Raw genomic sequence first — 13,160 nt, 5'->3', positions numbered from 1 at the left:
GACCGTATATGACCCTGCCCTGAGTTATAACCTCCCTCCCCCCCCCCCCAAGTCACTTCATGCCTCCACAGTAGTTAGACAGTCTTCTCCCCCAGTAGAACTGTTATGGACTTTTACACCAGATGGCTGAGCTGCGGCAGCTTTTAAGTACTTACCTGCATTCTGGGTTGCCATCCAGGTAACTTAGTTCCACCAACTTGGACCCCAGCCCTTCGTGGTTACCACAGTTACTTTAAGAATTGTACCGACTCGACTATGAGAAGTTATTTGTACGCATGTGCAGGGCTGTGTATACAGTGACCTTATGCCTCTTGCTACACCTTTGGAGGCTGTGGCTGTTCGGGTAAGGGCACTTCAGGATTTTACCATTTATAATGTTTATCTCCCTCCCAATTATGTTGTGTCCAAGGAAGTACTGTCTGTATTACTCTCTCAGCTCTCCCCACTTTTTCTAGTCTTGGATGACTTCAATGTCCATAATCTTTTGTGGGATGGTACAATGATCACTGGCTATGGTGAAGACATTGAATCTGTACTGGCACAGCTCGATCTTTGCTTCTTGAACCCTGGTGCCAACCACACATTTCAGTGTGGCACTCACAACTTATTCAACCATTGATCTCTCCTTTTGCAGCTCTGGTCTTCTAGCATCTACCCACTGTAGGGTCCACAATGACCTGTATGGTAGTGACCACTTCCTGATCTCCCTATCCCTCCCTCAGTGTGCTCCCCTGGACACCCATCAAAATGGGTTCTCCATAATGCTAACTGGGATGGGTTCACCTGTGCTGTCGTCTCCCCACCACATAGTAGTATTGATGCGGCTGTTTGACACACAATGGCAGCCATTCTTTTGGGAGCCAACCAAGCCACCACCTCTTCCTTGGGATCTCACCGGCAGAAGACGGCACCCTGGTGGACCCCAGAGATTGCTGCGGCCATTAGAGTTCATCGGCAGGCTCTCCAATGCTATAAGCGGCACACTTCAGAGGAACCCCTCATTGCCTTTAAACGGCTCTGTGCCTGTGTTCACTACCTGGGAACAGGGTGTTTCCACCATTGGATCATGTACCTCTCCATCACAGGTACGGGAAAAGATCAGACACCTCTACAACTTCCAATCCCCTGCATGTGTACCAAGTATTTCCTTATATGGTGTTTTTATACTGATCCAGACACTGTTGCTGAACATTATGCTGTCACATCTGTGTCTGGTGTATCTGAGGACTACCAGCCCACCTTTACCATTCAGTGAATGGGAACTCTTCAGTGCTTTAGCCCATTCCCCTGATACGGCCCCAGGGCCAGACTGCATCCACAACCAAATGCTGAAACCTCTCAGTGGATTGTCAGCATCACATCCTTGCCCTCTTTAGTTGGATCGGGAACAAGGGTGAGTTTCCATCTCAGTGGCAAGAAAGCAAGATAGTTCTGGTACTAAAACCAGGTAACAATCCCCTAGACAAGGACAGTTATCATCCAACCAGCCTTACCGGCGTTCACTGTAAGTTGTTTCAAAGCATGGTGAGCAAGTGGCAGTGTTGGCTCCTTGAGTCTCAGGGCCTTTTGGCTGCATCACAGGGCAGTTTTTGCAAAGGCTGCTCCACTGCCATTAATTTGGTTCACCTCGAATCCACCATCTGAGTGGCCTTTGCGTGTTGTCAGCCCTCATTGCTGTCTTTTTCAAGCTACAGAAAGCTTATGACTTGACATAGCCTCACCACATCCCTACTACGTTACATAAGTGGTGTCTCCAGGGTCCACTTTCGATTTTTGTCAAGAACCTCCAGTTGCACTGTATGTTCCGGGTTCAAATGAGTGCTTTGCTCACTTACCCCCATATCCAAGAGAATGGGGTCCCACAGGACTCTGTATTGAACTTCCCCCTCTTTCTTGTTGCTATCAATCATCTAGCGGCGGCTGTGGCGCCTTTATCACCCTCCTTATATGCTGACAATCTTTGCTTCTGTTATTGCCCATCTAGTATGGGTGTTGCTAAGTATCACTTACAGGATGTCATATTAAAAGCACAGTCATGGGCTCTCACCCATGGCTTTTAGTTTTCAGCCTTCAAGACTCATGTCCTGAACTTCTGTCACCATCCTACTGCCCACACACACACACACACACACACACACACACACACACACACACACACACACACACACACAGAGCTTTGCCTAGACGATCAGTTACTTCTTGTAGTTGAGCACACCACTTTTTGGGACTGGTCTTTGATTCGTGGCTGCTGTGGCTTCGCCAACTTAAACGAAAGTGTTGGCAACACCTCAACACACATCACTGCCTCTGTAACACTAGGTGGCTTGCAAGTACCCTTTTACAGCTCTATGAAGCCCTGACTATGTCATGCCTTGATTATGGGAGTCTTTCACGTAGTTCAATATCACCCTGAGAATTGCGGATACTGGATCCCATTCTTCACTGTGGGGTCTGACTTGTGACAGGAGTCTTCCAAATTAGCCCTGTGAACAACCCACTAGTCGAGGCTGGAGTACTTCCATTACCTATCAGGAGATAACAACAGCTGCTGAATTATGCTATACTCATTCATAGTTTCCCTGAGCACCCCAACGACCATGTACCTTTCCCTTGAAAGGAGCCCCACCTCCCACAATGGCAACCCAGAACTGGGTTTACAATTGCTAAGTGCCTCAGTGTCTCTGTTCGGAACTGCAACTTCCTCCACAGTCACCTCTGGTCAGGGAGACATCACATTGCCCCCATGGATTGTGCCCCAACCTCGGATATTTCTCTATGTCTCCTTTGGTCCAAAAGATTCCATAGACCCTACAATTTTTCACCGCCTGTTCTTGGCTGTCCTTGAGACATATCCAGGTTCGGAAGTGGTTTTCAGAGATGGCTCAACAGTCAATGGACAAACTGACTTTGCATACGCACATTCACTGTGCAGTGACTTCCACTCTCTGCCATACAGCTGCAGTGTGTTCACTGCTGAATTAATGGCCATTAAACTAGCCCGTAGCTATGTTTGTTCTTGTGATGACAAGAGTATCCTAATCAATAGTGACTTCCTTAGCAACCTTCAGGTTACAGACCAGTGCTAATCTCCTCGTCCACTGGTTATGACTATCCAAGGTTGTGTCTGTGACCTCCATCAAGCTGGATGGCCTGTTGTTTTCGTTTGGACTCCTGGTCATGTTGGGATTTCAGGAAATGAATGAGCTGACCAGTTGGCCAAGTTGGCTACAAGGATGTCAATTCTGGAAATGGTGGTCCCAGAACCAGACTTTTGGTCATTTATATGCCATAGATTGCTGGAAGTCTAATGGTCTGTCCAGATCTCCCCAAAGAAACTGAGGACAATTAAGGAGACCATGACCGCGTGGCAGTCTTCCATGTGTGCTTTACGCAGGGAATCCTCTTCAACTCTGCATTGGCCACAATTGGCGGAACCATGGCCACATTCTCCTACATGAGGATCCCCCTCGCTGCCGATGTGGAGCCTGTCTTACTGTGGCCCACTTACTCACAGACTGCCCTAATTCAGTTGCTTTGAGGTGGCTCCTAAATCTTCCTGACACGCTCCTAGCAAACAATGCCAAAGCAGCTGATCTGGTTTTTGCCCGTATAGGTGGTTTCTATTCATCCCTGTAAGGTATGGCTGTTTGGCCTCATTGACCACCTGCGGGGTTGGTGGGGCACCCCTCTCTGCCCCCCCCCTACCCCCCCTCCCGCCCGAGGTCCCTTGTTGGCCTTTGTTCAGTGGCCGAGCCTGGCCTCCATCCTTTCCACCTTTATTCTCTTCATTGTTTTCCATTTCTTAGTTTTAGTGCCTTGTATTGGCTGATCTTCGAACAACTTGTCTGTACTATCTCTTTTCTGGGCTTTTATGTCGTGTGTGTCTATGTTAGTTACACTTGAGATTTTCCTGGATTTGCCACTTCCTTCCTTTGATGACCGCTCCTGGTTACCACTTATTAATGAGTGAAGGCACTGATGACCTTGCAGTTTGTTCCCTTCCACTCCAAACCAGCCAACCAACACATTATTCTGTCCTCTTTACAGTTAACTATGCGATGTGGTTTTACTTAATAGTATGGCCACAACTATCACTGAGGCATGCAAGGCACCCTACCCAGGCAAGTTATGTGGTTTGTAACGGAAGTGTTAAGCAGTAAAATATATAATTTGTTTAAATGAACTGCAGTCTGAAAATATTTTAGACTATTGTGTGCTCTGAACATCAATTGACCACTGATGTAGTAATACTAAATATGGATGGGTATAATGTAGTATCAGTTTCTAAAGAGCAGATATGACTGACTGAAAAATGTTCTGTTGGCAGTTCTTTGTATTCTGCTGTAGATTATCTTCAACTAAACTCTTAAATTTTAAGTTTGTTTCTTTTATAAATAGAATTTGTACTGTAATACAGTAGTTTTTCTTAAAAGTTATTCATTTCTTTGTATTACACTTCCGTTCACATCCCAGACACCACTCTCCGCATGACCCATGGAACACATCTAATGTAATATACAATTGCTGTGTTTAAATGAGTTGCCAACCCAGCTCTATCAACAGCAGTTCGATTTGAAACCTTGAAATATAAGGTACATAAAATTATATGACACCTGTGAAAAAGCAAATGTTAAAATTTCTAATATTCTGCAGGCTGTTATGCTGTGGTCTTCTGCGATCTGTTAGGTTACCCAACTCTTTGTCTCCATCTGCTGACGTTATCTTCAGGGTGTTTGTGGTTTTCATGTTGTTCCATAGCCCATGGTGGCTCACATCTGATGGATATTAAACTACTTTGTAAGTACTGTGGTATGCATGTGTGACAGCATGTGAGTTTTCAATGTGGGGGTGGTTTTCCCAGTAGTGGTTGTTGTTGTCACTGTACTACTCATCCCATTGTGGATGACATAACTTTCTTTAAGAACTGGAGCCAAATGCTGTTCAGCTTGACACCTCCTTCCTTCCAGATGAAGTTACTGGCAAGCTTAAAAACACCGAAGCCACAGCACATCCTCTCTCCTTCAGGGACAAAACATGGGGCTATGTAAGAGATCCCAGAACACCATAGCATATTGGCATGGAGAGCTTTAGTAATTTTAACCTTTCCAGCCAGAGAGTTTGCATTTAAATCAGTTTTTCATCACTACCTGTAGAGAATGTTGTATGACCGATAATAGAGTGTTGAATAGAAAGCAGTATAATTATTAATTTTAATGTAAACATTTATCCTCTACTATATTTAATAATTTATCTGTGTAAAATTAATCATCCAGGCTTGTGGTTCAGCATGTGAGAACTTTTTCTGTTGTTGCACAGGTTACGACTGGCAGATGCTCCATCAGCTCGGTTCCTGCATACTGCAACTTTCGTTTCTTCTGGCCTTATGTTGGTGTTTGGTGGAAATACTCACAACGATACAGCTCATAGTCATGGTGCTCGTTGTTATTCTGCTGACCTGCTTGTTTATGATGTTCTGTGTAACCATTGGGATATCTCGGATGCACCTCACCTACTGCGTGCAGATCTTGCAAGATTTGGGCATTCTGCTGTCACATTTGAGGGTGCACTCTATCTGTATGGTGGTTTTGATGGACAGATGCTCTCTGATATGATGAGGTTTGTTCCAGTTCTTATTTTTATGTAGTATTTGCATTTGCTGGTTAGTTGGACTGTGGATATTGTATTAAAAATTCAGTTAATTTTTGGTACCATAGTTCAAAAACATGTAGCGAGGTCAATATTGTAATGTGTAAACTATTGAGTTTTCCCCTGGAAATTGTTAAGCATCCCTGACATGATTTTCATTTGTTAAATGTATGTACACCAATTACTCTGCCTTGACTCTCCCTACCACTCTCCTGTCTACCTTCCCCTCCCCCCTCGTATTCACCAAAAGTTGTTGCATTTGTTACATTTATCCTGTTCAAAAAAGTAAAGAAAATACTTTAGTTATCTTGTCCATAATAACTGTCTTAACGTCCATACAAACTATTGACAAAATTATTTAATTGGATAGATAAAGAATGTACTCACCAAGTGGTGGCAGACTGCATACAAAAGACTGTTGTAACTGGCAAGTTTTCAGAGGCAGTGGCGGCTCCTTCATGCAGAAGGTTTGAAAGGGAAGGAAGAAGTGTGAAGGAAAAGGACTGGAGAGGTCTAGGAAAAGGGGTAGATTTTGGGAAGGTCACCCAGAACCGCTGGTCAGAGGAGACTTACCATATGGGATGACAAGGAAAGACATTATGTGTGTGTTCTGCTGCCACTTGGTGAGTGGATTTTTTATTTATCCAGTTCAATAATTTTTGGGTATTATGTGTCATAAGGAGGCCAACACAAAATGAAACAGTTCATGCAAGGAAGACTTTGCAAACAAATGTGTACTGCTATTTCTCTGCTGGTTCTCTCGATCAAATTGCATTAGAGACTTTCAAGAGCAAGGCATGTAGCCACTGTGCCAATACTGTGTAGTGTTACGTAACATTCACAACATTTTTGAAAAGCTGCATGGTGTCTGTGTACTGTATCTTTAACGTAATAATACCATTTTTATTTACTGTGATATAATTTTTTATAAGAATATAACCTAAGTATTATATTATTGCACTTAACATTTGCAACAAAAATACATGTACAGTGCAATTTCTGCCAACTAACACAGAGAGAACGGGAATCGCTAACTAGCCATTGAAGTTCTAGTGATTTGCTGCAAGTGTCGGCCCATACTGAAGCACTTACAGAAGCATCAACAGCACGTAGATGGGCAGCAAGTCATAGTGTTGACCCCAGGCATGAGCAGTCTCTACTCTGGCATTAATTGATGCTTTATTCTCATGTTGCGACAAAATTAATAGCAAGTTGGGCTCTGAAGGTCTGAAACTTCCTGGCAGATTAAAACTGTGTGCCAGACCGAGACTCCATCTCAGGACTTTTGCGTTTCGTGGGCAAGTGCTCTACCAACTGAGCTACCCAAGCAAAACTCAAGACCCACCCTCACAGCTTCACTTCTGCCAGTACCTCGTCTCCTACCTTCCAAACTTCGCAGAAGCTCTTGTGCGAAGGTGTGTGTTGCCACAAATAAAAAATCAATAACTATCTAGATTTCTTCTCCAGCACATTGCTTTGTGCTTTTATACAATGTGGTGTTGTCTTTATTAATGTGTTGTATTCTACCAAGAGTACTTTGTTACTGTATAATCTATCAGGGTTATAAGAAAATTGCAAGTAAGGCCATTAAGAAGAGAAAGCAGTTTACCTGGTTAGTTCTAAAGCTAACAATAGGCTTATCCATGTATCAGAATCTATTAAACAGTATGGGAAGGAGTGCTTTGGTAAATCTATAAATGCTGGTATAGTAGGTGAGTATGGGATCATTCAAGGCCAAATTTCCATGGTAATTTATGTGATGTTTAATTCAGCTGTAATAAGAAGTAAATTAGTAAGTAAGTGTCACTAAAGGAGGTTGTGTTTATGGCAGAGAAAAGCCTTGACAAACCTGTTTGATCAAAATAGAGAAAGAAATAAAAGCAAAGTGAACGAACTGCTGATTGAGCATGCACTTCTAACTAACTCTATGGTTGTTGTTGTTGTTGTTGTTGTTGTGGTCTTCAGTCCTGAGACTGGTTTGATGCAGCTCTCCATGCTACTCTATCCTGTGCAAGCTTCTTCATCTCTGCAGCCTACATCCTTCTGAATCTGCTTAGTGTAGTCATCTCTTGGTCTCCCTCTACAATTTTTACCCTACACTCTGCCCTCCAATACTAAGTTGGTGATCCCTTGATGCCTCAGAACATGTCCTACCAACCAGTCCCTTCTTCTAGTCAAGTTGTGCCACAAATTCCTCTTCTCTCCAATTCTATTCAACAACTCCTCATTAGTTATATGATCTACCCACCTAATCTTCAGCATTCTTCTGTAGCACCACATTTCGAAAGCTTCTATTCTCTTCTTGTCCAAACTAGTTATCGTCCACGTTTCATTTCCATACATGGCTACACTCCATACAAATACATTCAGAAACGACTTCCTGACGCTTAAATTTATACTTGATGTTAACAAATTTCTCTTCTTCAGAAACGCTTTCCTTGCCATTGCCAGTCTACATTTTATATCCTCTCTACTTAGACGATCATCATCAGTTATTTTGCTCCCCAAATAGCAAAACTCCTTTACTACTTTAAGTGTCTCATTTCCCAATCTAATTCCCTCAGCATCACCTGACGTAATTCGACTACATTCCATTATCCTCGTTTTGCTTTTGTTGATGTTCATCTTATATCCTCCCTTCAAGACACCATCCATTCCGTTCAGCTGCTCTTCCAAGTCCTTTGCTGTCTCTGACAGAATTACAATGTCATCGGCGAACCTCAACGTTTTTATTTCTTCTCCATGGATGTTAATACCTACTCCGAATTTTTCTTGTTTCCTTTACTGCTTGCTCAATATACAGATTGAATAACATCGGGGAGAGGCTACAACCCTGTCTCACTCCGTTCCTAACCACTGCTTCCCTTTCATGCCCCTCGACACTCATAACTGCTATCTGGTTTCTGTACAAATTGTAAATAGCCTTTCACTCCCTGTTTGCTGTGGAAAAATTATAAGAACAGAAGGAAGTTTCTCAAAATATTACATCTGCAGTGTTGGAAAATAAACCACTCATAAGATAAGTGCAAAAGATTTAATACACACTTTCTGTCAATATTTGTCAAGTTGATTAAAAATCTTATTGGCATAAGCAAGTACCCCAGAGCTATTCATGATGGTGCTCTGTCAATTATTTTATTATTTGCCATATTAGAAAATGAAAGATAGAGACTGGATCATTTATTTAATAACTGAGTAGTAAAGACTCCTATGAATATGATTATGGAATATCAAGTTAATCAGTGTTCCTCATCATTGGTGAGAAATTGTCATATGTCAATATGCCTTTCATGTGCACTCAATTTTCAGATAAATGAAATACTCATTACTGAAACTACTGTATAAAAAGAAGAAAGCTACAGTGTAAACAGTTACAGCCATTGTTTTTGAGAAAACCAAGTGGAAAATAGTAGTTCAACATCTTTGTACATGTAATTTTTATCATACTTGCAGTTTGGATTCAGGATAAGACTGGGAACAGAAAATTAAAATTATTCTTTAGCAGGACTAGGTGTAAATCTAAAGACAAAAGATCATTTAACAAAAATGTTCAGTTGTATGGACCATGCTATATTCTTGAACATTTTCCACAGCAGGTATTACCATTGCTGAGCCAATTGGTACACTGTGAAAGTGGCTGCAACTGCATTAGCAATTCATACGTGTAGCACGATTGCTGTGGTGATTGATTTGTCAGTGACACACTGGATGCAATATCTTTGTCTGTTTGAGTAGTGGAATTCATTTTATATTTTTATTAAAAGTAATAGATTTTGTGCAGAAATGGGTAACTCAGACGAGAACAAATTTATTCTAATATTAACACTATGAATTGGCAGTTACGAAGGAAAGAGGATGTTGAGTGCATGCCATCAAAGCAAAGAGAGAAAGCTTCAGGGAATACCATTGCCTGCATATTGAAGTATAGTCGCATTAAAATTGGTTTTTCTGGTATTTTCATGTGTCATTAGAATGTTTTGAGGATGAGATATTTTTATGGTATCTACTGTTTCTACTCAGATGTGAACTTCTGTTTTTATTGCACAGTATTCTATTATTCAGAGCTCATCCTTTGAAATTTATAAATAGATAATTGTTGCTAGTTTTTATGTTCTAGTATTTTAACAACTACAGGTATTTTATCCTACATCTTGGTGATGCACGCCATAATAAATGGTGATTCCCAGTTTCAAATAAGTAATGCTTTATTCACAGCACAAGTCTACAAATAAGGTAGTTACAATAACAACTGACAGATCATTTATGATCACTTGAGAGTAACGGAAACAAAATTCATGGGTGTGGTACAACTTCAGAGGGAAAACTCATCCTGACTGGCCTGTAGAACACCATCTGTGGGGTCTGCACTGTCTGGAGTAACATGGAGCAGTGGAGAGTGGAGTTTCCTGGCTGGTCTCAGCGAGTTCTGATTAATGAGCTATGAGTATAACCAGTTCCTGGCCTAGGACTGATTGAGAAACTGACTGCCCTGCTGGGGTCTGTACTTGGTCTTAAATATCCAACAGGTGGAAGTAGGTCCATCACAGTGTGACATGTGGACAGTACTTTTTTCCTCGATAACAGCGCCGCCAGTTTCCTAGAGAATGCACTGCTTGGAAGCATGGCTGATGCTCCCGGGTGGAATCTGTAATAAATGGTGTATCAACAAACTGTTCATTTGCAATATTGTGTCCATAATGTGTGATGCCCATGTCATATTAGTTTCCAGAGGAGAGGCAACGATGGGCAGGCAGACCCACAGGATAAAGGCATCGTATTGGCAGCATACATAGTCAGCCTATGTTGGATATACACAACAACCCTTCACATTTACAAAGGAGATTGTAAAACCATCTCGAAGAAGGCTGCGCATCCTGCCTCCTGCCTCCTGTCCTCCATGATGGGAGGCAGTGAATCTGACGATGGAGAGTGGAGATGCTGATCGTCCACTGGAACGGAACTTCGCCCAGCAACATGGGAGGCCCCAAGGAGTGGGGAGCTTGAGGTGGTTGCTACACAAGGCCACAAACCCAGGGTCTGATGTTGTGAAGCAGGTGGTGTCCAGGGTGTAGCCAACCCAAGCAGCACTGAGAAGAAAGAATGGAGGAGAATTAGCAGGCATGTAGACAGCAACAAAGTGTGAGTGGCGTAGCAGCTTATGTCGACAGGCCTGGTGACACAATGTTGCCCTAGAACTAAATCTGAAACAGCATAAGAAAATAACAGGAAAAGAAGCACACAGTGTTTGCTAGGAGAACGGCAGCTGACTGTTGGGGGCGGAGATGCAGAGAGCTGACCACAGGCAGGGACCAGCGACGGCAGAACCGATTACTCCTGGGCTAGCTGCAACAGGACCAGCATTGACAGTTGGGCTAGCCACAACAGGGTAGGCCACAAGAGGGCCAACGAAGACAGGAGTGATGAGAAGGTGAGATATCATACTTGACAGCATGTGCAACAACAGGAGGGCTGGCTGTGACAGGGATTGTAATGACAGGAGGGATTCTGTGAGGACTGGTGTCAGAAGATGACACAGACAAGGGTTGGACCAGGAGCAAAGGGACTTCTGTCATAGAACTCTGTCAACAAGAGACCAAGTGCTGCAAGGCACGACAACATAACAGACAATGAGTCTAAGGTGGACCAGCTTGCCACACAGAAAATTTGTAAATGCCGAGTCCATACACTGTTCATGAACACACTGTGTACAAACACTGTGGGGAAGACCTCCCGTCACTGACCATAAAACCATAAAATCAGTACACATTCTCGTGGCTGAAAACAACACTCACTACAAAGATGCTCACCCAATCATTCCACTAATAAGTTATTGTTTATGTCCTGCAGATGAGAGACTCTGAAAAACTGACAACACAAATGAAAGAGAGCTGTAGCCACATTTGCAATAAAGTGAGCACTGCACTCTGTACCTTGTATGCTGTATGCGAGAAAGTGCATCTCCAGTTGTTGACAGTATGTGGTCCAGTCTTCATTCTGGCCATCAAACTCAGGAGAAGTGAGGTCAGTTGCATGAACTGCTTGCTGAGACAGAGCTTTCACAACCAAAACTTGTGTTTAGTTGAGATACATCCTGCAGCAGTTCCTGAATTTCCTGCTCCTGTAATTGAAGGATAGTTGCGCTGGTAGCACCAACGCAATAATTTAAAAGGACACTCAAACCTTATGTGAAAGTGCACTGCTAGTCCTGGAACTTGAACTGTCACAGAATTATGAAAAAGTTACTAAATTATTTAATTGTATAAATAATAAATTACTCACCAAGAGGTGACAGAACACACATAAAAGATGATGCTAATTGGCAAGCTTTTGGAGCCAGTGGCTCCTTCTTCAGGCAGAAGGGTTGAAGAGGAAGGATGAGGTTTGAAGGAGAAGGACTAGAGAGGTCTAGGAAAGGGATAGATTTCAGGAAAGTCATCCAGAACTGTGGGTCGGGGGAGACTTACTGTACAGGATGAGAAGGAAAGACTGACTGTTGGCGACTGCATCGGACAAGATTTGAAAACCTGAGAGCTTAAAGGTAATGTGCAGACAGAGATTATGCTTAAACATCATGCATGAGTTAATAATAGTGAAAAGGTAAGTGCACTGTACCTAACAGAGGTGGGAGGGGGTGGTGAGAAATAGATGGGAAAGACAGTGAAAGATGTAGAAAACTAAAATGTAGTGAAGCAAAGAGTAGTTACAGTGAAGAAATGCTGAGACAGAAGAAATTAACGTAAATTAAGGCCAGGTGAGTGGTGAGTACCAAAGACATGTTCCCACCTGCAGTTCTGAAAAACTGGTGTCCAAGAGAAGAAACCACATGGCACATGTGGTGAAACAGGCACCAATGTTACGAATTCATGTTGTAGAGCATGCTCTGCAACAGGATATTGTGAGCTGCCAGTATACACCCTGTGCCTTTGCCCATTCTTCTTATTGATAATTTGGTGGTAATCATGCCATTGTAGAAGGCCAAATAGTGTTTGTATAATAGCTGGTATATGACGGGCCGTTTTGCTGTTAGCACTCCCTTTGATAGTATATATTTTGCCAGTCTGGCTGGTAGGTGGTGGTAGGAGGGTGCGTAGGTAGGTCTTGCAGTGGCAACGGTCACAGGGTCAGGAGCCATAGTGTAGGGAGATGGGTGCAGAAGGAGCATACAGTCTGACAAGAATATTGCGGAGATTGGGAGGGCGACAGAAAGCTGTTCTCGGTGTGGTGGGCAAAATTTCAGACAGAATGGATCTCATTTCATGGCACGATTTTAGGAAGTCACGGCCCCGTTGAAGTAGCTGATTAAGATATTCCAGATAAGGATAATACTGAGTCACCAATGGTGTGCTCCAGGGATCAGCAGTACCAGTATTGGATGTGATGGCCCCCGGAAATCTGCTTTCTAACTAGGCTGGTGGGGTAATTACATGCAGTGAAGACTGAGGTGAGAATGATGATGTATTACTGTAAAGAGTCAGCATCTGAACAAATACATTTGCCATGACTGTATGGGAGGG

General features: G+C 42.9%; 1 protein-coding gene across 2 annotated transcripts in view; it reads left to right on the top strand.

The window, feature by feature from the left end:
- LOC126174932 (attractin) overlaps positions 1–13,160 on the top strand; it is a 281,000-nt gene that overhangs the window by 84,767 nt on the left and 183,073 nt on the right. For both annotated transcript variants that reach the window (XM_049921387.1, XM_049921388.1), the window contains exon 10: positions 5,317–5,616. In XM_049921387.1, the coding sequence (XP_049777344.1) occupies positions 5,317–5,616 (300 nt within the window). The remainder of the gene's footprint in view (positions 1–5,316; positions 5,617–13,160) is intronic.

This window comes from Schistocerca cancellata, chromosome 3 (genome assembly GCF_023864275.1).
Source record: "Schistocerca cancellata isolate TAMUIC-IGC-003103 chromosome 3, iqSchCanc2.1, whole genome shotgun sequence".
NCBI classification, from domain to species: domain Eukaryota; kingdom Metazoa; phylum Arthropoda; class Insecta; order Orthoptera; family Acrididae; genus Schistocerca; species Schistocerca cancellata.
This window is presented reverse-complemented; position numbering and strand designations above follow the sequence as displayed.